The sequence below is a fragment of the Hemicordylus capensis genome, chromosome 6 (genome assembly GCF_027244095.1).
Source record: "Hemicordylus capensis ecotype Gifberg chromosome 6, rHemCap1.1.pri, whole genome shotgun sequence".
NCBI classification, from domain to species: domain Eukaryota; kingdom Metazoa; phylum Chordata; class Lepidosauria; order Squamata; family Cordylidae; genus Hemicordylus; species Hemicordylus capensis.
In genome coordinates, this window is record NC_069662.1 from 46,325,383 (window position 1) to 46,350,974 (window position 25,592).

The 25,592-nt window shown below is 43.7% G+C and overlaps 1 protein-coding gene and 1 long non-coding RNA gene across 10 annotated transcripts in view; one reads left to right on the forward strand and one right to left on the reverse strand.

Annotated features, from left to right (window-relative positions):
- The window catches only part of LOC128329163 (uncharacterized), a 199,736-nt gene that overhangs the window by 75,953 nt on the left and 98,191 nt on the right, over positions 1-25,592 (reverse strand). The gene's annotated exons all lie outside the window — the stretch shown is intronic.
- On the forward strand, positions 17,096-24,496 carry LOC128329162 (keratin, type I cytoskeletal 10-like). Its single transcript, XM_053259753.1, has 6 exons — positions 17,096-17,293; positions 18,042-18,124; positions 20,327-20,483; positions 21,208-21,369; positions 21,481-21,606; positions 24,275-24,496. Exons 1-6 carry the CDS (start codon positions 17,111-17,113, stop codon positions 24,494-24,496), a joined length of 933 nt encoding a protein of 310 aa, XP_053115728.1. The 5' UTR covers positions 17,096-17,110.

Consider the following 25,592-nt stretch of genomic DNA (forward strand, 5'->3'; position numbering starts at 1 on the left):
AATGATCCAGAAGCTTCAATTGGTGCAGAACGCTGACACCACAGAATGGGTGTTCAGCAGGGTGTGAGTACATCTATTCTGCACCAGTTGAATTGCTCACCAGTGCACTTCTGAGACCAATTTAAGGGACTGGTATTAACGTTTAAGATCTATATAGCCTGGGAGTGGGACACCTTTATGACTGCCTATGCTCATATGAGGCTACCTGGGCTTTAAGATCTGCCTCACAGACTCTGATCTCTGGTCTGCTACTGGCTCAGGTTTGGCTGGTGGAGACTGGGCACAGGATATTTTTGGTGGTGGTGCTGCACCACTGTAACACCCTCCCCATCTGCCAGGCAACCTCATTAGCAGCTTTTAAACACTGGCATAACCAGTAAAATGGGGCCTGTTTTCGGCCCTGTCCCTGTTGCCAAGTGCACGCTGTGTGTGCGTCAGTGACACCCCGTGTGCATGAGGGGCATGGCCAGAAGACCAGAAAGCTTCTGCGATCCCTCCAGAACTCATTCATAGCCTATTTTCACAATCCATTGTCCTTCCTCTCCCTCACTGGAGGGATAGAAAAGGAAAAACACATGCACCAGTCAGCAAACGCTGCCTGTGAATGAGTTCTGGAGGGCTCACACAGGCTCGCTGGTCCTCTGGCCATGCCCCTCATGCACAAGAGGTGTCACTGGCACGCACACTGCTTTACCTTATACTATGCTGACAATCTTTTACTTTTATTGTGTGTATTACGATTGATAATTTTATTGTTTTTATGACTTTTTTGTGAGCCAACTTGAGAGGCTAACTGGTTTGAAAAGTGTGATATTAACCAGAGGCAAGCATTAGGTAGCTTGGAAGCTACTTCTAGCTCCCAGGCTGATCTGAAGTAGTTCTCCAGAACTTTGTGCTTCTCCCCTTCCAGCCAATGTTGCAGACCTGATTGACTGGCTGAGCGGGGGTGTGGTCACATCATTCTCTCTCTCTCTCTCTCTGTTCATTCAGGGTATCTTTCTCTTCCATTCTGTTTTCTTCCCATACAAAAGCAGCCTTTCTTGCTCCTTTTCTGCAGTAAAATTATTGTGGAATTCAGTAGTCTTCCCTCTCCCCCTCACCTGAATATGTATCCCCAGGACTTCCCAATCAACTAGCTCCTGCCTGACTTTCATACCAACCTCACCGGTCAACATAGTAACAAAGCGCCAGTGCACTTGTGCAGCAGTCTGGGGAGCTAGATTTAAACAACCTCCCTTCCCCACTCCTCCCAGCAGCACTTTGTGCCACCCAAAAATAAGTCCCTGAAGGCTGCGCAGCTCTCAGGGACATGTTTTCAAGTGACACAGAAGACTTCAGGGGGGAAAGAGGTCAACAAAATTAGCTTCCATCCCCATGAGTGCTGGAGTTGAATTAATCTGGAACTCATCCACAGCACCAACACATCTCACAAGGCGCTGTACTTTGTGAGTCAGGATGGCAGCCACTGGTCAGAAGGCTGGATAGAAACAGAGGGGGTTGGACAGAAACCAGCAGCAGATTTTTCTGTGTTCTTGACAGGGCACTCTGAGACTCAGTTTTCCCTGTCTCTAAAATGGGGCTACAATTAAGAATGCTGATACAGCTTGCTATCCTTTTTAAAACTTTTTTTTAAAAAAATTCTACCTTAGTCAATGGCTGGCCTTGAGTTTCTCTCTCAGCCTCAGTGTTTATTAACTGCCTTTGATCATGTCTTTGTTTAGCTCTGCTGGCCATTTGAGGGATTTTGATGCTAAAATCCCCTAATCTGTGGATGTAATTTTATTTACAAACCACCATTTTGTGGCTGGTTCTGCCTCCCCAAGCCATCATTTCCCACAGGTAGCTACTACAAGCTGTTTTGTGTGTTTGTTTGTTTGCGGGGGGGGGTATCCCCTGGAAGCCCAAAGTGCCTAATAAAAAAACAAATAAGCATATGATTATCACTCCTGACCACAGTAGTGAGACAAAGAGGAGTAGGGCATAATTATTTGTATTAATTAATTTGATACCTTAACAGGATGTCTTCTTGACACTCCTTAGGCAGCAATGAATTCCTATAAGAAATGGCCCATGTGATTCCCTGATTACCAAGAAATTGAGTCTTACAGAGAAAATGATTGACTTGTCAGGGTTGAAAACAGGGGAGCCTTTTGTCAATGAGCATTCACTAAACTGACAAACATTATTCAAAACTGCATGAGATTCTTTTGAGAAATGAAGAGTTCCATGGCAACTGAAGATAGTGTTCATGGGACCACAGCAGAGTACAAGATGACTTATATACATGTCTAACATCTCTTCAATAATTTTCCAGAAGCATTAGAACTACCTATGACTTGCAAAGGTTTTCCAATATATTTTTTGCATTTACGCAGTCTGTCTATGCAAAATGGTTGATGTGGTTTCATGTCAACTTGCTGAATATGGATGAAGAAACAAGGGATAGATACATAAGTATAGATGGAAGGTTTTTCCTTGGATTCAAGAATTACCAGTAATGTTGGTAATGGAATGGAGGGGGTGCATTCACATATCCGCCAGATTTTCCCCAAAGTCCCTGCTAGTTATTGGGTAGCAGTTCAAACACAATTCGGGTTTTTCACTGTATGTTAAGAGTATAGCCCTACTGATATCCGGGGTAAAAAAATCCACTATTTGTGTCAGTTTTTTGGGACAACTTCGAGTTCGCAGTAAAGCCTGCTGTGTGTAAAAGTCCCAGGAGAGTTGGGATTGCCTGGGAGTAAACTCAAGTGCTCTAAAAGCCCTGTGTAAACAACTTCCTGGAGGCTTTACAGACAGGGCTTTTACTTAGAATCCCCTCCGGATTGGAGTGTGCCAGTCCACATATTAGCTGCATTTAGCCCGACGTCTCTGTGGGACCAGTACAGTACAGTACAGGGACCAGTACAGACAGGACTCTGTTTGTCCCTGAATTGCTGTTAAGAATTACTGCGCGTTCTTGCTTGGCCCAAATTATGTCCAGGGTAAAAAAAAAATCCTCTATTTGCAGCAGGTTGTTTTTTTTAAAACCAAACTTTGTGGTATTCCCTGCAGCTTCTCCGGAGATGTGTGGAGGGGCCATAGTAGTAATTCAACTTTTTTCAAAATTCAATGAAGGGTAGTTTCACAGCTGTGTTGGGTACGATCAGGTCTGCTTTGAGTGATCTGCAATTGTGAGCACTGGGGCGGGTGGGGGGACGACGACAAAGAGTTCATTCGGGTGCCAGCTATCATTACTTCCCATCTCCCAAGCACTAAGCAAAACGCCAACTGAATCCAACTGAAAGCCAAGCAAGGGGGCTGGAAAGGGCGGGGGACTGCCCCTCCCTCCTCAGAGGATCCACTGCCGCCACAGCTGAGCCCCCACAGAGCAAGAGGAGCAGGGGAGATAATATAACAATGACAATTTGGGCCGAAAGGGAGGCTGGCTCCCGTCTCCTCCTCAGTGCAGCAAACATGTAGAGCTGGGGATGGGGGGAGCAGCTGAAACAAATCTCTTAAGTCGCCGCCGTCTTCATAAACACTTTACACACCAACCAGCCCCAAGAGGGGAGGGAGGGAGCAGAGGGAAGAGAAGTGAAGGGGAGCCTCCTTGGCTGTGGCTGGGTTCTTCTCTTCCCCCACAGCCGCCTTCGCTGCCTCCCTCTGTGTGCGTGATCGGGGTGGGGAAGGGAGGAGATTGCTTGGTCATGGTGAGTCGGTACCGAGGAGGGAGGAAAGGGGTGGGGAGAGAGAGAGAAGGAGCCTATGTGAATGCAAGTGTTACTCTCGCTCCCTGTCAAACTAACCAAAGAAAAAAGAAAAAAGTTCTGTCGCCTGTGATTGGTTGGATAAAAAATCCGGAGCAAGCGGTGGGAATGTGCACACAAAAAGATCTGCAGGGATTGTGGAGAAGAGCTGACCCTATGAGAACTGTCCATTTAATTCCCCTAATTAAACATCTGCAAATCTACTGTGAAGCAGATTTGCTCTTCAGATACCCCGCACATTGAAGTCATGTGTGAATAACTCTCTGGGCAGTCCCAACTCTCCACAGTATAATGAAATGATCTAATATTGATTTGAATGGGTTTGGTAGATTAACCAACACAGACATGACAAATTTCAGAATACATCAATCAAAAGCCTTGGGCTTAAACAAGATGAGAAGGCAAGATTCACAGGAGATCTGTGATAGATCTCCTCTGGCTGTTATTTAAGGCATTTAGGCAGCTGCTGGAACATAGCACTGGGAGTGGGAGAAAGGGCTGCTCTCATGACATTTTCTAGCCCTCAAAGCTGATATATGGCAAACTGTGGCCAGGTCATCACAACCTTGTTAATCCTGGCTTAATGGAGTTGACCAAGATTGGTGTGAACATAAAGAACATAAGAACAGCCCTGTTGGATCAGGCCCAAGGCCCATCTAGTCCAGCATCCTGTTTCACACAGTGGCCCACCAGATGCCTCTGGAAGCCTACAGCAGGAGCTGAGGGCATGCCCTCTCTCCTGCTGTTACTTCCCTGCAACTGGTACTCAGAGGCATCCTGCCTTTGAGGCTGGAGGTGGCCTTTAGCCCTCCAACTAGCAGCCATTGATAGACCTCTCCTCCATGAAGTTATCCAAACTCCTCTTAAAGTGATCCAGGTTGATGGCTGTCACCACATCTTGTGGCAGAGAATTCCACAAGCTGATTATGTGTAGTGTGAAAAAGTACTTCCATTTGCTTGTTCTAAATTTCCTGGCAGTCAATTTCATGGGATGATACCTGGTTCTAGGGTTATGGGAGAGGGAGAAGAATTTCTCTCTATCCACTTTCTCCACACCATGCATGATTTTATAGACCTCTATCATGTCACCCTGCAATTGTCTTTTTTCTAAACTAAATAGGCCTAGGTGTTGTATGACCCCTGATCATCATGGTTGCCCTCTTCTGCACCTTTTCCAGTTCTACAATGTCCTTTTTTAGATGTGGTGATCAGAATTATCACACAGTACTCCAGGTGTGGCCGCACCATAGTTTTGTATAAGGGCATTATAATATTAGCAGTTTTATTTTCAATCCCCTTCCTAATCATCCTGAGCATGGGATTGGTCTTTTTCACAGCTGCCACACATTGAGCTGACACTTTCAACAAGTTGTCCACCACAATCCCAAGATTACTCTCCTGGTCAATCACTGACAGCTCAGATCCCATCAATGTATACTTGAAGTTGGGTTTTTTGTCCCAATGTGCATCACTTTACACTTTCCAACCTTGAACCGCATTTGCCATTTTGTTGCCCACTCACCCAGTTTGGAGAGATTCTTTTGGAGCTACTCACAATCCATTTTGGATTTCACTACCCAAAAGAGTTTAGCATCATCTGCAAATTGGGCCACCTTGCTGCTTACCCTTACTTCTAGATCATTTATGAATAAATTAAAAAGCACCGGCCCCAGTACATATCCCTGGGGGACCCCACTTCTTACTTCCCTCCATTGTGAAAACTCTCCATTTATACCTACCCTCTGTTTCCTGTTCTTCGACCAGTTGGCAATCCACACATGTACTTGTCCTCTTATCCCATGACTGCTAAATTTCCTCAGGAGTCTTTGATGAGGAACTTTGTCAAAAGCTTTTTGGAAGTCCAGGTAGACTATGTCAACTGGATCACCTTGATCCACAAACTTGTTGACACTCTCAAAGAACTCCAAAAGGTTCGTGAGGCAAGATTTACCTGTGATCACATGAACCTGCGCATGGCAGCAATCCCAAGTTCCACAGAGATATTTAATCTAGAATCAGATCTGAGATGGTAGTTCCCCCGGGTGCCCTGACCAGGATCATTTATTTATTTGATTGACTGACTGACTGATTTCTATACCACGCTTCCAATAATGGCTCAGGGCAGTTTACATTACAACAAACTAAAATCAATTAACTATTAAAAACAAACACTGTAAAAACAACATAAAACCATTATTATAACAATTAAAACAGTTTGTAAAACCCTGGAAAACCAGGTCACATCTTGACGGTTTAAAAACAGTTTAAAACCCTGGAAAGCCAGGCCAAACAGATAGGTTTTAAGGGCTCTCCTGAAAGACAATAATGAACTCAGATTACGGATTTCTGCCAAGGGTGCATTCCATAGGCCAGGAGCAGCTACAGAGAAGGCCCGCCTCTGAGTCACCACCAGACATGTTGGTGGTGACTGAAGACGGACCTCCTCAGATGACCTTAACGTGTGGTGGGGATCATGCAGAAGAAGGTACCCTCTCAGACTTAAGCCGTTCAAGGCTTTAAAGGAAATAACCAGCACTTTGTATTTTGCCCAGAAACATATTGGCAACCAGTGCAACTGTTTCAAAACAGGCATAATATGGTCTCTCTGGGTTGCCCCAGAGACCAGTCTGGCTGCTGCATTTTGAACTAACTTAAGTTTCCAAACTACATACAAAGGCAGCCCCACGTAGAGTGCATTGCAATAGTCAAGCCTGGAGGTTACCCCCTGATGCACCACTGTTTTGAAATCATCCTCTTCAAGGAATGAACGCAACTGTCGAATCAGTTGAAGTTGATAGAAAGCACTCCTGGCCATAAGCTCCACCTGAGAAACCAGGGTGAGGCCTGGGTCCAGGGGTACTCCCAAGCTGTGTACCTGCTCCTTCCGGGGGAGTGCAACCCCATCCAGTGCAAGAAGATCTAATTCATCCCTCAGATTCGGAGCCCCTACAATGAGCACCTCCATCTTGCTTGGATTCAGTTTCAATTTGTTATCCCTCATCCAGCACATTACTGCCTGTAGGCAGGCATTTAAAGAATGAACACCATTTCCTGATGATGAAGATGAAAAGGAGAAGTAGATTTGGGTGTCATCAGCATACTGATAACATCCAGCACCAAATCTCCTGATGACCTCACCCAGTGGTTTCATGTAGATATTAAAAAGTAGGGATGTGCAAAACGTTTCGGGTACAGAACGATCTGTACCCGAAACAGCCAATTTCGGGTGATTCGGATCCGAACCGAATCACCCTTCTAGCCCTCCGAAATTTTTCGGAACCGAAACAAATCACCCTCGTTTCGGCTCCGAAATATCTGTTGTTTTGGCCCTCCATTTTGTGGCCAATAAATGCCTTCTTCTTCCCCCTCCATTTTGAGCAATGACGTCTATTTGAATTTCCTGCCTTTTTGCCTCCCATTGACTTCAATGCAAAAAGGTCTGATGTGACGTCTACTCGAATTTCGGGTCCCAGGGGCAAAATAGTGGGGTGGCGTGGTAGTACCTAATGGGTTGAGGCTACCACCGCAATTGCAGAGGGATTGGGCAAAGGGCTGGTTTTTGGTGAATTTTTGAGGTTTTAGTGTCTTTGGGGCAGATCCGGAGCATAACATGGGATCTGGGCCAAAAGAGTGGGGTGGGGTGGTAGTGCCTAATGGGCGGAGGCTACCACCCCAATTGCAGAGTGATTGGGCAAAGGACTGATTTTTGGTGAATTGTTGAATTTTACGCGTCTTTAGGGTTTTCCCCCATTAGGTATAATGGAGGGTGTATCGCTTCACGTCAGGGGGAAAGGGGTGGCCTAGAGCAGTGTGGGGTTGGTGGTAGTGCCAGGTAGGGGCAAGGAAGCTACCTGAATTTTTTCAAAGGATTTGGGCAGAGGACTGATTTTTGGTGAATTGTTGAAGTTTACACGTCTTTAAGATTTTTCCTCATAAGGTATAATGGAGCTTTCAGCAGCCCCATAAGTACACTTGGAGGGTGCTGGGGTGGCCCAGATCGAGTGGTAGTGTAGTGCACATAGGGTGCCAACCACCCCCATGGGTTTCTAACCCATGACGTACAGGGTTCTGTTGTTTCTGAGGTGTTCTGAGTGTAGATTCTATGATAGCAAATGAGAGTGGATTCATGGTGTCTCATTGAAAATCTCATTTGCTATCATAGAACCCACACTCAGAACACCTCAGAAAAAACAGAACCCTGTACGCCATGGGTTAGAATCCCATGGGGGTGGTTGGCACCCTATGTGCACTTATGGGGCTGCTGAAAGCTCCATTATACCTTATGAGGAAAAATCTTAAAGATGCGTAAACTTCAACAATTCACCAAAAATCAGCCCTCTGCCAAATCCTTTGAAAAAATTCAGGTAGCTTCCTTGCCCCTACCTGGCACTGCCACCAACCCCACACTTCTCTGGGCCACCCCTTTCCCCCTGACGTGAAGCAATAAACCCTCCATTATACCTAATGGGGGGAAACCATAAAGACGTGTAAACTTCAACAATTCACCAAAAATCAGCCCTTTGCCCAATAACTCTGCAATTGGGGTGGCAAACTCCACCCATTAGGCACTACCACCCCACCCCACTCTTTTGGCCCAGATCCCATGTTATGCCCCCGATCTGCCCCAAAGACACTAAAACTTCAAAAATTCACCAAAAATCAGTCCTTTGGCCAATCCCTCTGCAATTTGGGTGGTAGCTTCCACCCATTAGGTACTACCACCCCACCCCACTCTTTTGGCCAATCCGAATCGATTCAGATTTGGATTAATTCGGATCCGAATCGAATCGGGGATGATTCGGAAGGGCCAGATTCGGATACAAAGCGAATCGGGGGTGTTTCGATTCGGATCCGAATAGCAACACTGAAAATCCGAATTGCACACCCCTATTAAAAAGCACTGGTGACAGAATGGCGCCTTGAGGGACTCCATATAACAGCTCCTGTTTTGAGGAGCAACTGTCACTAAGCTCCACCATCTGGAATCTACCTGAGTGATAGGAGCGGAACCACTGCAAAGCAGTGCCCCCTATCCCCAAATCCCCCAGGAGATCCAGGAGGATACCATGGTCGATGGTATCGAACACCACTGAGAGATCCAAAGGAACCAACAGAGTCACACTCCCTCTGTCGATTCCCCGGTTAAGGTCATCCATCAGGCTGACCAAGGCTGTCTCTACCCTGCAGCCAGCTCTAAAGCCAGTTTGAAATGGGTCTAGATAATCAGTTTCCTCCAAAACCGCCTGGAGCTGGTTGGCCACCACCCTCTCAATCACCTGGCACAACCAAGGGAGATTGGAAACTGGCCTATAACTATCCATCGCTAAGGGGTCCAGGGAAGGCTTCTTAAGAATTATTATTGTGAGAAGTGCAGGTTCTCACCAGTTTTGGATACCTACACATTCTGTGCCCTCAGCTGTGCATCTACCATAAACGCTTGCACCCAGCGGGGACCATGCCCACCAACACTCTAGCCTCCTGCCTGCACTTCATGGCCACACAGTCAGAACACCTTTGGCTTCACTCTGGCAGCACACCAAGTCATCAATATGTGCATCCTGCCCCAACATCCACACCCCCATCCCTTCAAGCTACAGCACAGCATGCCAGAGATAGCAATGCAGGGGCAGCAATCCCACACTCCATTGACTGATGCCAACAAGGAAATATGGCCATTCATGTGTCAGTGGCCACATCCACTGCTGCCTGCAGGACCAGTGCCATGGGATGGTGCTTGTGTGTGTGTGTGTGTGTGCGCGCGTGCGCGTGTGAAGAACATAAGAACAGCCCTGCAGGATCAGGCCCAAGGCCCATCTAGTCCAGCATCCTGTTTCACACAGTGGCCCACCAGATGCCACTGGAAGCCTACAGGCAGGAGTTGAAAGGGGCATGCCCCCTCTCCTGCTGTTACTCCCCTGCAACTGGTACTCAGGGGCATCCTGTCTTTGAGGCTGGAGGTGTCCTTTAGCCCTCCAACTAGTAGCTGATGATAGACCTCTCCTCCATAAAGTTATCCAAACCCCTCTTAAAGCCATCCAGGCTGTTGGCTGTCACCACATCTTGTGGCAGAGAATCCCACAAGCTGATTATGTGTTTTGTGAAAAAGTACTTCCGTTTGCTGGTCCTAAGTTTCCTGGCAATCAGGAAAGATGAAAGTGAAAGAAATTTGATGGGCTCTCTCTGGTGACAAAGCTACTCTCACTTTATATGAAAAATGTTAAGAACACTAGTTTTTCTTCTATGCTGCTAATACGTGTATATTGTTGAGCCTGGATGGTTGCATCAAGCTTCCTTGTTTTATTTATTCATCAAAACTTGTGTGTCCTGCCTTTCTAGCAAGCTAGAACACAGGAAGCTGCCTTAAATTGAGTCAGACCCTTGGTCCACCCAGCTCAGTATTGTCTACACAGACTGGCAGCAACTTCTCCAAGACTGCAGGCAGGAGTCTCTCTCAGCCTTAGCTTGGAGACGCCAGTGAGGGAACCTGGGACCTTCTGCATGCAAGTGCTCTTCCCAAAGCTGCCCCATCCCTAAGGGGAATATCTTATAGTGCACACATGTAATCTCCCATTCAAATGCAAACCAGGGTGGAGCCTGCTCAGCAAAGGGGACAATGCATGCTTGCTACCACAAGACCAGCTACTCAAGGCATCTAAAAATACCAAAATTGTACAAATATGGATTAACCAAAATTATTGCAAGGAGTAACCAAAAAAAACTAATGGAAAAGAAGAGATGCACTCTAAGGGCAAAAAACAACTTTAATCTAAAGTGTTATCTGTTTTATATGGGTTGAGATTGTACTGTTATCAGCTATATTGTTTTCTTATAATGTTGCTCTTCAGAATTGCTATTGCTTATTATGGGGTAGCATTCTCATTATTCATGAGAAGCACCACTGAAATCACTGAGAGTTATCTTTACTACCTTAAGGCCCAAACATTTCAATGGAACTCTGTTATGGCTAACTTAGTCTGAATGCTACCCATGAATTCTTAGAAAAGCAGTATATAAATATATTTGATCGATTTAATACATCACACTACTAATTATTATTCATGTTCTGACTGACACACATAATGTCATTTTATTAAGGTCTTATAGTGAGGCCATTCTCACATGTCACCTAACCCGGGCTAGAGATAAGCCCAGCCTGGGTTAGACTGTGTGTGAGAACCACTGCGACTGAGCCCTATCCCAGTGGGGCAGTGCCACCTAGCCTGTTTTATAAGCCTTGATATTAGCTGAGGTTAAGGAAGCAAGCACTCCCTTAACCCTGGCTACCTGCTAGTGTGCAAGGGCGGTCTGCTTCCAGCCTGGCTGCACAAAGAGACAGGCACCCAGAGCGCCCATCTCTCATGGGAACCCCCCAATGCTGCACATGTGTTGCACAGTGCACTGTGGGATTCCTGGAGACCAGGATGTGCCATCCCGGCCTCCGGAGCTTCACACTGCACCATGCAGCGTTGCTTGTCTGGGAGCGCGGTCTACATTCCTAGGAACATGAAATCGCTCATCTGGGGGAAGGTGAGTTTAAGCAGCCTTCCCACCTGCTGACCACCCAACCTGTTCTTTATTTTGGAGCTCTTTGGGTAGCAAGCCTACTGTCACTGCATCCCATAATTCTGTCAAGCCTCCATTGTCTGGCTCCCAAATTTGGGGACTATCTCCTAGAGCCAAAGGAATTTTGTCAAGGCCTGGGTTATGCATTACTAACCAATCAGTTCAGAACTGCCTTCTTTACTACAAATATTTATTATTAAAAACATTTGTATACCACATTTCAGCAACAACAACAAAAAGGTCTTAACTTAGACTGGATAGCAAAAGAAAACAGGAAATGGTTCCCAATCCCTGACTCAAAATAGCTCACAATCCCACCCACCCCCCACCACTGGAGAGACTCTGTGCTAGGCTGAATAGAGAGTTAGGGACAATCCCCCTGCTAAATAAGAGAGCCAAGTCTTTCAAAAGTGGCCTTACTCAGTCAACAGCAGTAGCCCTTCCAGACCCAATTCTCAAGAATCATGTTTACTTACACCTCGTATTGGGGGAAATTATAATAGACTAGATTGCATTTTGATAAGCAAAACCCCCAAACAGCTACTATAATAGACAAAGCAATGCTTCTGAGATATACCATTGAAAAAACTGAGAATGAATGAATGAATATCATAGCCTTGAAAAGAAATATCTGAATATTTTCACCATGATCAAATGATGAAAAGCAATATATAGATTTAAATAAATAATTCATAATGGTACCCCACTTAATATCAGGTACAAGAATGGTTCCAAATATCCTAAATCAAAACTAATAGTGAACAAAGGAGGACCTGCACTTTGCTCTGAGCAGGGGCAATGCACAGCTCTACAATGTTCCTATTAGGAGTGTCCTCAGCCCCAAACAGCAGCATGGAGGTAGCCCTACACCACTCCTGTTCAGAGTTGCTGGTGGTCCTGAATAGGAGTGCTACAGATTTAGCCACTTGCCAGCAGACATGTTACAAGAAGTGCCTGATTAGCACTTCCATGTTTGAGTTTTGTTTGTTTTTAACCCAAATAGCAGCCACAAGGGACCTGATTCAAACTGGGATTGTGGTGGGGCAAAGGGTTAATGAGATTTTTCCTGGAGCAAACATTAGCCATGGGGTGGGGGTGGGGGTGGGAACCTGAACTGGGGCCATGGTGGGAGCAAAATTTTAAAACTCCCTCCATACAATGGTCCCAGTCCAGGATGGACCCTATAAAACAACAATTTGTGATTTTTTAAAAATTTTTTAAAAAAAGGCCTCTAAGTACAAAACTGCTAATCATGCGCTAACGTGTAGTTTGACTTTCGGATTATAGAAGAGCCAGTCTTGACTCCAAGTGCCACATCTTGCCCTTGTGAACTTATGTTAGTCAGACAAAGGATTCAATAGAACAGGCAGAAGCCATACCAAAGATGCATTCTTTTAAAAAATAAATAAATCCCAAATGTGATTACTGTGGTTTGATGGAGATGACTAACAGGTTAACAAAGCTTGCCTTTGTGATCTAAAGAATGATTTATGTCTCAGGGTTTTGGCAAAGGGTATGTGTTGTTGTAATGTATATTACATTGTTTTAATTGAAAAGGAGATTTAGCTAGTCAACAGTCAAGCCGGGCTTTAACTAATTAGTGGGATAAAGACAACTTGACCTGCCCTTTGAAAGCAGTAAAAGAAATTTAGCCAGTATACACAAGTGCAGTATCATATACTTAACTGCCACTGCTCATTGACAGCATAATCATTTTTACTCCACAGATATGACACAGAATTAAGATGATGGTTTTTTAATTGCTTTCCAAACAAGAATTTGAATTACATCCAAAAATACAATTTGACCTTAAAACCTAGCAGGGCATTTGACTGTAGTTTTTTCATTCAAATGGCTGAAGGTTCATACGATCTTGGGAATCTTTCACTGATTTTTCTTGCTCTCATAAAATAAAAATGCCACCATCCTCCAAAGAACAACTTTTGATTTACCCAAACTGCTGGATTTTAAAGTTACTACATCAAATAATCATCTGATGCTGAACAAGGAAGGAAGCAAGGAATACCTTCCCATGTATTCCATAGCAGTACGCCTAGTTTCAGTTCTACTAATGTAAAACAAATATATTTTATTTTTGAACAACATAGGAGAAGCACTGGCAAGATGACAAGGAGAAGCACTGGCAAGATGACATCACCATCTGCTAGGATGTCCTTACTAAGAACAAGGAGAATCACTAAACAGAAATCTAGTGGAGGTGTCAAAACCTTGTGATCAAAATGCATTCAAAGTGGCAGAAAGATCTAACAGAACCAACAGGGAACAAATTGTACATGCGCCACAAAAAGTGAGAGAAAAAGGATGATACTTCCCTATAAAAGGGCTAGTGTAGAAACAACCCCATCCTCCCAATTGGCTCTAAAGCTGTAACAGGCACAGACTCAGTTCGCAAGTGGCTGCCCTCATGCAACCGACTCACCCTCTGTATCAGCACATGAGACTGTAGGGCTATTCACACGACTGCACGGGTGCCTGGGCGGGGAGGGGGGGAGCAGAGTTCAGCCTACCTTACCCCAGATGATCAATCTTTGTTTCTTCAGCACTCGAGCCAGGCGCCCATCTGACCCGCACTGCCCCTGGAAGCACAGATTAACAGAGGCCGGGACTCGTTTTCCCGGCCTCCGGATATCCCACAAGGCACCACGCGATCAGTGCAGTGCCTTGGAGGAGGAACCCTCCGTCTAGAGCGCCTGTCTCTAGAACACACGATCCTGGCAGCTAGGTCAAGGGAGCACTTGCTCCCTTAACCTCACCTAAGAGCCAGGCTAGGAAGTGGGGTTAGGCTGGGCAAGACCCTGTGGATCCCTGCATTCCTCCCAAGCAGCCTGCCCCAGGCTGGACAGTCCTAGCCTGGGCTAGCTAGGCTACTCGTCAGAACAGCCTCAGTATTTAGCTAGCCCACAGAAACACAAACAGACTGACTATCTTATACTATGCAGTGCTGATTCTTCCTTCAGTAAAAAAGCCCTCAAACCAAACTGAACTTGAGTGATTGTGTTTTAAAAAATAATTAGTATCTCATGAAATTGCCATGATACACCTCAATATTTGATGGAAACAGGACACAATCACCTGGGCATTAATTACCCAGAACAGCTCTAAACAGACAGCATTTTGCAGATGTGATGGCATCAAAAAACAAATTCTTTCCTGATGTTACTGGTATGGCATAACCCCCTCTCAGAAAGGGCCTATACTGTACCAAATTTGTCAGCTTCAGCATCAAGCAAAAGCACCTTTCCTACAAATTACCATAATTTGGCTGATCATCCTTACTTCTGCCACCACTTGCTTTTTTATTTTATGTAATATTTTTAATCCTGTGTGTGTTCTCACTTTTTTTTTTTGCAAACATATTTCTATATATTATTATTTATTGTGAGATGTCTTGAATATAGCTTTCCTAAAGAAAGGTGCCCCTTTGTAACCCTAAGAGCAGTGAATCTATTGGATAAGCACCTGGGAACCACTATTCAACTTCTACTTCACAGTTCAACAAGTTCAAATAGCCATCACTGGGCATATCTTCCAGGATTTTTAAAATTTAGAATCTTTGGTTCAATGACACTCTGGAAACAATCCATTTTATTTATTTGTTTGTTATCTATTTATTTATTTCACTTATAGACTGCCCCATGCAAAACACACTACTGAAAACAATAAAAAACAATTTAAAACAATTTAAAACCAATTAAAATATCCCAAAACAATTTAAAACCTTGGAAGGCCAGGCCAAATAAATACGTTTTCAGGGCTCTCTTAAAGGCCAACAGTGAGCCTAAATTGCAGATATCTGCCAGGAGTGCATTCCATAGGCCAGGAGCAGCTACAGAGAAGGCCCGGTTCCAAGTCGCCAACAGATGAACCGGTGGTAACTGGAGACGGACCTCTCCAGATGACCTCAATGTGCAATGGGGATCATACAGAAGTCCACAATACCATGCAAGAGGTCATACAACTGTGCCTTCCAAAGACAATGAGGGAGGACCACCCCACTACCACATACCACAGTGCCCCGTGCCACGAGTACAGTGGCTCCTTTCCCCCAGCTCACTCGCAGAAATGGCAGCAGGCCAGGGGGGTGTCTTTTAACCCAGCAGCGATCTTGCTCACAACTGCCTGCTGAGGCTAAATGAACCACAGTTTTGTTTAACCTTGGCTAAATGCTGGGTTAAAAAATCAGGCTAGCGGGGGCAGAAGCGCTGGGATCCAGAGCTCCATACAAGTAGTCCAGCGCAGGTTGGGGTGCCCTAACCTGGGTTGGGCTGCTCATGTGAATAGTCTCATTAAGTCTGAAGTATGCTTTATAGTATGTGCCAGACTAGTCTTGGCCACTATGAAAAATCTTGAGCCAGTTCTTGCAATCACTATAAAAATCAGTCAAATTCTGCATATGAATAGAATTTGTTTGCTGAGTCTTCCCAAGAAAAGTGGAATAGGCACTCTTTATCAACCAATTATCTCATAGGACTACAACCTAGGTACCAAAATATAAGCCTCAAAGTTGCAACCTTATCAGCAATATTTTGGAGTGTGAATCAAAGTGAAAATATAGCCCAGAATCACAATTGTCAAGCTCTGATTCCAACATAAAATGAGACTGTTTCAGAGAAATTAGCTTTAAACTGGAAGCTCACAACCAAAGGGGGTGGGGAGCTTGAAGGAAGGCAGAAACCTACCTTCCTGATCCCACATAAAATGAGTCCAATCAGGGCTCTGTGACTACATGAGTGGTGCTGATCATGATCAAGCCAGGCAGTGATCAGAGAGTGGGGGGGAGAGGAAGCTAGGCCACTATGTATGCCCATTTCCTCCTATCTCATTGTAAGTCCAAGTTTAAAATTAAGGCTACCCAGGGGACAAGCAGCATGATCAGGAGAGATCCCAGGACTTCAAACAAGAAGCCTTACGTGTGCTAGCCCCATCCTACCCTGGTAGGGTTGGTCATTTGAATGACCTTATAGTCTTTTGACAAGATTTTAAAAAGCTATACAGAATGGAAGTGTATAAAGTAAAATAGAGATAAGTATAATTTAAGGTGAGAACTTTTTGAATACAAATGGAAAACATATAAGGATGTGTTAGGAAGCAGTAAAGCTATAAAAAGGAAAGTAATTACTCAATTTTGTTCAAGAGAAGATACAAGACTGTAATGAAAGGTTTGACCCCTTCGGCACCTCCTATTTTCTACCCTGACATACTAAACACCCAGAGGGAAGAGCCCAAATGTACACATTAGGATTAGCTATTAATTATTATAATCATCTAATGATAGGCTAGGCTAGTAAGTTGGCAAAAATACCATACACTTAGGACTATGATGCAATTTTAAATTTGTATATAAGAAGGTAAAAATTGCCTTCCAAAGACAGCTTCAACTTAAGCTGCATTTCTACACAAGGTCCTCCTTACCTACCACAAAAATGAGTTTCTTTAGCCAATCTTCCAGACAAGTCTCTTCTCCCCGCAGCAACAGAGGACTGGTGAGAGTATCTGGTAGTGGAACATGCAGCTTAAGTGGTAGTTCTAGTGGCAGGGTCTTCGGTGGAAGTTGCAGCAGTGGTGGTAGCATAAGGGGCTCTGCTAGGGGCACATGTAATTTCAGTGGGGCAACAGGGGGTCAATGGAGATGGAGTTCTGGTGGCATAGCATGCAATACTGGTGGCTCCTGGGGCTCAAGCACTGGATGGGGCATCGCTGGAGGCGGCTCACCTGGAGGTTTTAACAACTTTGGAGGTGGAGAGGGTGGCCTCCTTGGTGGTGACGGGAAGCAAACAATGCAAAACCTGAATGACCGCTTGGCAGCCTACCTGGGTAAAGTGCATGATCTAGAGGAAGCTAACAGTGAACTTGAGAAGAAAATTGCAGAATGGTATGAGAGGTCTGGAGCAGGGACCGGAGATGGAGATCAACGTGATTACAGTAAATATTATGTGACCATTGACAACTTTAGGAAACAGGTAAGAAAAGGAAAGTTCTCCGATATCTTATATCTTACAACATCTTTTAACTTACACTTCTCAGCAATTATTATATCAAATTCTTGAACTAAAAAATTAAAAGATTCCTATCTCAAAGGAAGCTGAGGGCTATTCACTAATAACTATATTATTATAACTATTAATAACTATATTAATGCAGGTATCCTATCACATCTGGGATTCTATTATAAATATACTTTCTATCATATACAATAATTCACTAGTGAGATATTAAATTTATTGATCCAATTTGCTTTTCTATAACATTTTTGGTGGATAATCTTTATATGTGTATTGTTGAAATGAAAAGTAACTTCTTTCACCAAGTTTCAATTAAGCTTATTTTATTACGGTAAAAAGAGAGAGTAGAAAGTATAGGTGCATTTTGAACACTGTATATTATAAAATGTCCTATATAAATATAATTTTATATTCCCTCTACTTAACTAAACAGACTGTTCTTGATTTCCCACCAAAAATTAACAATATCAAGATAGAATTATTACAGCACTTATTAATCGAGAAAATTATTAATCCAGGAAATGCTTTACAAATTGTTTCTAATTTATTTTATCTCATAACAACCCTTTAAGGAAAGGCTAGACATAGAATGTTGACTTGCCAAGGACTACACAGTTAGTTCCATGGCTGAGCTAGGAGTTGAACCTGCCTCATCTCCATCCAAAGCCAATGTTATTATATAAATGTTTTTTCTTCCCCTTTTCAGATAATTGCTGCAGTTACAGTCAATGCAAGACTCGTTTTGCAGATTGACAATGCTAGACTGGCTGCTGATGACTTCAAACTTAAGTAAGTGGGGCAAAAGTGGGGCATACACTCCATATCCTGCGCTCAGTACATCAACCGATAGAACATGCCTCACAAACCAAGAGCCTGGCATATATTTAGGCATAAGTAACAAATCACAAATCTAATAAATCAAGTTTTAAATTCATACAAAGTCAAATACCATCCTCTCTATATTAGGGAAACCTCTCAGTGATGTAACTGATACACTGAAGGAGATTATCTCTGAACCATTACACATATTCATATCAGAAAACTAGCCTATCCTGAGTACTCTGGGAAACATATGCCATGATAGATAGATATATTAAACTAGATATATTAAACTATCTCCCGCACTGTAAGAGATGATGCCTTTCAGCATCTTCCTATATCGCTGCTGCCCGATATAGGTGTTTCCTACAGTCTGGGATATGTACCAGCGGGGATTCGAACCAGCAACCTCTTGCTCCCTAGGCAAGTTACTTCCTCCTGCGCCATTAGATGGCTATACTCTAGTTACACATCATAAAATCACCACTTTTAAAGAAGCCTTCCCTGGACCCCTTAGCGATGGACAGCTACAGGCCAATCTCCAATCTCCCTTGGTTTGGCAAGGTGATTGAGAGCGTGGTGGCCGACCAGCTCCAGACAGTCTTGAAGGAAAGTGATTATCTAGACCCATTTCAAACTGGCTTTAGAGCTGGCTATGGGTTTGAGACAGCCTTGGTTGGCCTGATGGATGACCTTTATTGGGGAATTGACAGAGGGAGTGTCTGCTGGTTCTTCTGGATCTCTTGGCGGCGTTCAATACCATCAACCATGGTATCCTTCTGGATCGCCTGGGGGAGTTAGGGATAGGGGGCACTGCTTTGTAGTGGTTCCGTTCCTATCTCTCAGGCAGATTCCAGATGGTGGAGCTTGGTGACAGTTGCTCCTCAAAACAGGAGCTGTTATATGGAGTCCCTCAGGGCTCCATTCTGTCACCAATGCTTTTTAACATCTACATGAAACCGCTGGGTGAGGTCATCAGGAGGTTTGGTGCTGGGTGTTATCAGTATGCTGATGACACCCAAATCTACTCCTCCTTTTCATCTCCAGGAAATGGCACTCATTCTTTAAATGCCTGCCTACAGGCAGTAATGGGCTGGATAAGGGATAAATTGAAGCTGAATCCAAGCAAGACAGAGGTGCTCATTGTGGGGGCTCAGAATCTGAGGAGTGAGTTAGATCTTCCTGTTCTGGATGGGGTTACACTCCCCCAGAAGGAGCAGGTGCGCAGCTTGGGAGTACTCCTGGACCCAGGCCTCACCCTGGTATCTCAGGTGGATGCCATGGCCAGGAGTGCTTTCTATCAGCTTCGGCTGATTCGACAGCTGCGCCCATTCCTCGAAGAGGATGATCTCAAAACAGTGGTGCATCAGCTGGTAACCTCCCAGCTTGACTTTTGCAATGCGCGCTATGTGGGGCTGCCTTTGTACGTAGTCCGGAAACTTCAGTTAGTTCAGAATGTGGCAGCCAGACTGGTCTCTGGGAAAACCCGGAGAGACCATATGATGCCTGTTTTGAAACATTTACACTTGCTGCCAATATGTTTCTGGGCAAAATACAAAGTGCTGGTTATTACCTTTAAAGCCCTGAACGGCTTGGGTCCAAGATATCTTAGAGAGCGCGTTCTTTTACATGACCCCCACCGCACGTTAAGGTCATCTGGGGAGGTCCGTCTCCAGTTACCACCAGTTTGTTTGGTGGCGACTCAGAGGCGGGCCTTCTCTGTAGCTGCTCCTGGGCTGTGGAATGCACTCCCAGCAGAAATTTGTAATCTTAATTCTTTATTGTCTTTCAAAAGAGCCCTTAAAACTCATCTGTTTGGCCTGGCCTTTCAGGGTTTTTAATTAGTTTTAATTGTTTTAATGTTAACCTGGCTTTCAGGGTTTTAACTGCTTTGATAATTTAATTGATTTTTAAGATGTTTTTAAATTGGTGTTTATAGTTGTATTTCTGTTTTAATTGTTTTTAATGATTTTTGTTTTTTAATTGTAAATCGCCCTGAGCCTGCTCGGAATGGCGGTATAAAAATCAAACAAACAAACAAACAAACAAACAATAAAATAAGTGCAATAGTTGGCTAATTCCAGGTTGATTTCATGATGACAGAAATACTCCTGATACTAAATCTTCTTTACTGGAGTTTTAGTTAAAACTACTTAAATCACTTTTATTTAGGTATGACACTGAAGTGACCCTCCGCCAGAGTGCTGAAGCTGACAGCAATGGCCTGCGTCGAGTCCTGGATGAAATGACAATGACCAGGGCAGATCTTGAAATGCAGGTTGAAAGCCTAAATGAAGATCTGAAGTATATGAAGAAGAATCATAAGGAGGTAACATAGGTCTAAGTTATTTATTCACTCATTCAATCCTATATAAATATTATACTTAAGTTTACTACTTAACTAAGCAAACTGTTCTTTGTTTCCACCAAAAATTAACAATGTCAAATTATTATTTATTTATTTATTTATATTCTGCTCTTCCTCCAAGGAGCCCAGAGCGGTGTACATGGTTTTGTTTATCCTCACAACAATCCTGTGAGGTAGGTAAGGCTGAGAGATACATGACTGGCCCAAAATCACCCAGTGAGCTCCATGGCTGAATGGGGATTTGAAATCCGGACTTCCCAGTCCTAGTCAAACACTCTAACCCAGGGCTGCTCAAGCTCAGCCCTCTTGCAGATGTTGGCCTTCAACTCCCATAATCCCTGGCTATTGGCCACTGTGCTGGGGATTATAGGAGTTGTAGTCCAAAAACAGCTGGGGGGGCCTAGGTTGAGCAGGCCTGCTCTAACCACTATACCATGCTGGCTCACAGATGATGATGATGATGATGATTTTAAAATGTCTGATTATCTCAAAGTTCAAGGCATGTATCAAGTCACTGATATACATGGAGTTGGATGCTAAATAGCTTTGCTGTTTCTTTAAACAAAGAATTCCAAACATAATCAATTTATTCTTAGCTAGTCCCAGTTTGTTTTTATTAAAAAGATATGCCTAACTGCTCTTGCAATAAGTTTGAATAAATAAATAAATATATTTATTGATACAGGACATGAATGCTGTGCAGGATACCACTACTGGAGATATTGATGTACAAATCAATGCTGCTCCTGGAGTTGACCTGACTACTCTCCTCAACAAGATGAGAGCTGAATATGAGGCCCTTGCAGAGGAGAACAGAAAAGATATTGAGGCATGGTTCAACGAACAGGTGAGATAAATGCTAACAACTTACTTCATGGAGGACTCTTCTTTAAACAAAATTGTTTCTTCAAGAACTTTGGAACAAATCTTTTTTTAAAAACCAACTACAATATTTCAGAGTCAAGAACTGAACAGGCAGATCAACACCAGTGTTGAAGAGACCAGCAGCAATAAAAGCGAGATTACTGAACTGAGACGGAGTTTGCAAAGCCTGGAAATTGAATTTCAATCCCAGTTATCTCTGGTATATATATATTTCTTTTTCTTTTTTTAAAGCCCTTACAATCCTATGCATGCCTACTTAAAACTTTGCATATCATTTAATTCAATGGGACTTACTCCTAAGTAAATATACTTAGGATTGCAGCTTTAACACCTCTGTTAAATTGTTATTCTTAGTAATTTATTATAGAGTTCTTCTCATGATCAGTGAAAAGAGCTTGCGGGCTGTCTGCGGAGAAGGAGGGCTTACCATACCTTCCTTGCAGACCATCTCCTGCAAGTCCCTGGGCGGGTGGATCGCCCACCCAGACAAGCGTCTGCTTCCCCTGAGGTTTGTCTGGAAGCTCCAGGGATCAGGTGCAGGAAAGCGCTGCAGCGTGGCACCCCCACCCCCAGAGCCCAAATAATGCACTGCACAAGTGCACGGTGCATTACTGGGATCCTCATACCCAAGTGTGCTTGTCGCAGGCACATGATCAAAAAAGTGAGGTCAGGGAGCACTCGCTCCCTTAACCTCATTTTAGCAGGGGGCTACTTTGACAGGTTTGCCACAGTGTAGCCACCAGGATTGGGTGTGATCCTAGTATTTCACACGAGTGTGCAAAACCAGGCTGAGCTCCCTTAGCCTGGTTTTGCAGTCTCATGTGAATAGCCTCTATGTCTAACAAAAAGAGAGATGTACAGCCAGCAGACATAGCACAGTCCTCCAGTTTCCAGCTTAAAAAAAATATGGTTTAGTTCAGAAATACAATAAACTATGGTTTGCCTTTCTGGGAACAAGCCTGCATTTGGGATGCTGATTCGATGGCAAGCTACGGTTTGCACAAACCGTAGTTTGCTGCATTCAGATGAAATGACAAATTAGATTCTTCTACTTCTACTTCTTGAAAATGAAGGAAAGAGTGAAGGTAGGAAGAAGCATGCAAGCTCAAGCTTGTTCATGATCCTCCAAACTATGATTAAGAGCAGCAGCAGGCAGTCTTGACTTTCCAGCTGTTGCTGAACTACAACTCCCATCAGCTGGAGAGTCACCGTTGCCTACCCTGATTTAGAGAATCATCTTAATGTAGCCTGGAAAGTTTTAGTAGTGACACATCAAGCTCTTTCTCACTCTTGTTGGAAGAGTCTTTAAAGTAAACAGACAGTTATGAGCACAGTCACTTGATATGGTGCTGTGCTGTGTTTTCAAGTTAGCAACTGAAGCATGGGGCAATTCACACTGCCAGTCTCAGTTAAAGACAGGTCACATACCCAAAGTAGAGTAAACAAAAGAGAAAGAAATGTGGGTTAAAATTTGCAGTTTGCCACTTGTCCACTCATCAAGGGACAAGTGCTACTTGTTACACACAAGCTGGCAAGTGGCAAATAGCATGTTTGATTAAAAGTAAACCTCTAAAGCTATTTGGGACACACACACACGCACACACTTCCAGAAGAGCAGAAACAAAGCTCAAGCTAATACAAAACAATTTGCCTGCGGTCAGACACAAACATATCTGCAGGCAGATCTTGGATGCACAGAGGCTTACTACATGGAGTGAGGGAAGACAACATCATCCAGTATAGGGCAGCACCTACAAAACCCCACAGGGAACCAATACATCCCAGATTTTTAAAACAAACCACCACATATCTGTGGTCATAGTAAGCTGTGTACAGCCTTTGACTGCTACTGCAGTTTTATGGATTGAAGTTATGAATGTGCTGACACTTGTCCATAATGGTAGTAGGATTAAGTTAATAGCTAAAGTGAATTTTGGGGAACTATCAAGACCTGACACAATTCAAAATTCCAAACTATGAACTAGAAATTTGACCTCATAATTCAATAGTGATGAAATTTAGTTAAGATTCATTGTGCAATCTTTTTCCTGCTTGATATCTGATAGGTTTCAAACACCAAATGCCATATATTGTCAAATTATCAAAAACTATCAAATACTAAACCCCACCATTTGTAATCTATCAAAGACATACAAACACTAAATACCAAATATAAAAATCAAATATTAAAACAAAATAGCAAATATTGTTGGCATAATTAATACTGTAATTGTGTATGACATATTTGTGGGATATTTGTACAGGGAAACCTTGTTATCTGCAGATTCATTATCCAAAGATTCGCGTATCCACAGTCAGATAAAAGACACCCAGCCTCGGCATACGCGAGGTGGGGGGACACGTCGACCTCATGAATCCATGGGTTGGAGGTGGTCAGAAATGGCAGCAGAGGTCATTTCCAGCCACCATTTTGTTTCTTGGAGCCACAAAATGGCACCCATTTAAAACAACCCCCTTGGAGATTTCTGGCCAATTTGGGGGCCTTCTGGGGGCACAGCATGACGTGGGGGGAGCAGCAAAGCATGGTAAGGAGATTCCCCTGCGCCCCCCCCCCATTTGGCCGAAAACCAGCATTTTTTAGCATTTTCCCGGCAACCGGGTACCTAACCTCCAATTCCCCATTGAAACAATGCCTCAATATTCACGGTTTCTGTATCTACGGTACAACCATGGAACGGAACCGCCACAAATATCGAGGTCCTCCTATATATTGAATTGCTATGTATTCGGCCAATATCAGACATCAGCATTCACTGAAACAGTATTTTGAGCAGAATGTGTTGTTTTAGCTCTAAGTCCATTAAACTCATATTAACTTTTAATATTTCATTCTCCCCTTTCAACAGAAACAGTCTCTTGAGGCCACTCTAGCAGAGGTAGAAGGTCGTTATTGTGGCCAACTTTCCCAAGTACAAGGAGTGATAAGCAATGTGGAGGGCCAAGTACTGCATATCAGGGATGACATGGAGAGCCAAAATAGAGAATATGAGCAGCTCCTGAACATGAAGATCCGCCTGGAGAATGAGATTGAGACTTACCGCAGTCTGCTGGATGGAGATGAGGGGTGAATATAGGGAAATGTGGCTAAATTCTCCACTGCTTAAATGTCTTTGATAAAAATACATGCCTTATACATGGTTACAAGTAATTTGATTTCTTATCATTTAATTATTCAGCACCAGATGACAAGACTATGAACAGTCTCTCTTGAAATGATGTTGCCCTGGGTGCTGTTTGGTAGGGACTAAGGCAGAGTCTATCTTCTTATCTGTTTGCTGCTTGATATACAGTCATGGGATTTTCAAAATGTCTTCAGATTAATAATGTATGATAGAATCTGTACTGTACTATAATTGTAATTTTGCTCACAAATTGGAAGGGAGGGGTGCAGGTTTTTTAAGTTTGCCCAAGACAGATTTTTATTTAAAACTTAATTAATAGCTACAATGAGGACTTCACTAAGTTGATAAATTAGATGCATATGAGATCTCTTTTTCTCTGTACACTGGCTGACATCCTAACACTGCATCTATGCAGTGAAAGAATGCCCAGCCACAGCAGAAGCATCCTCACTTGAGAAGTGTGTGTGCTTGCACATGGGGTGCGTGTGTGGAATTTTCACCAATCTCCCCTTCCATGGGAGCATTCTTTGCGACCCAGAAATATGTTTCTGAGGATCATACAGCCCTCAGGGATCAACTTCTGGGTTGCTCAGAGTGCTTCTGGGGGAAGGGGAGATTAGTGAAAATTGCCCCCCATGTGCACTAGCACTCGTACTTCCAAAGCAGGGGCACAACAGCTACGGCTGGGCATCCTTTCACATCACAGACAGTTAGGATGTTAGCTTGGGGCTTAACAGTAACATGAATTAGCTAAATTATTTTTACTATTTTTACAGTGATTTTGGATATGGAAGTAATGCTGGATCCAGAACAGGAACTTCTTTAGAAGCTAGATCCAGAGGATCATTTTCCAGCTGTGGATCTAGAGCTGTAGGATCTACAGATTCAAGATCCAGAGGGTTGTCATCTACAGATTCAAGATCTAAAGGGTTGGGATCTTCTGGTTCTTCATCCAGAAATGTTGGATCTGTAGACATGAGGTTTAGAGGCCAAGACTCTTCAAATTCTCAGTTCAAAGGCTCTGGATCTGCAGACTCAAGAC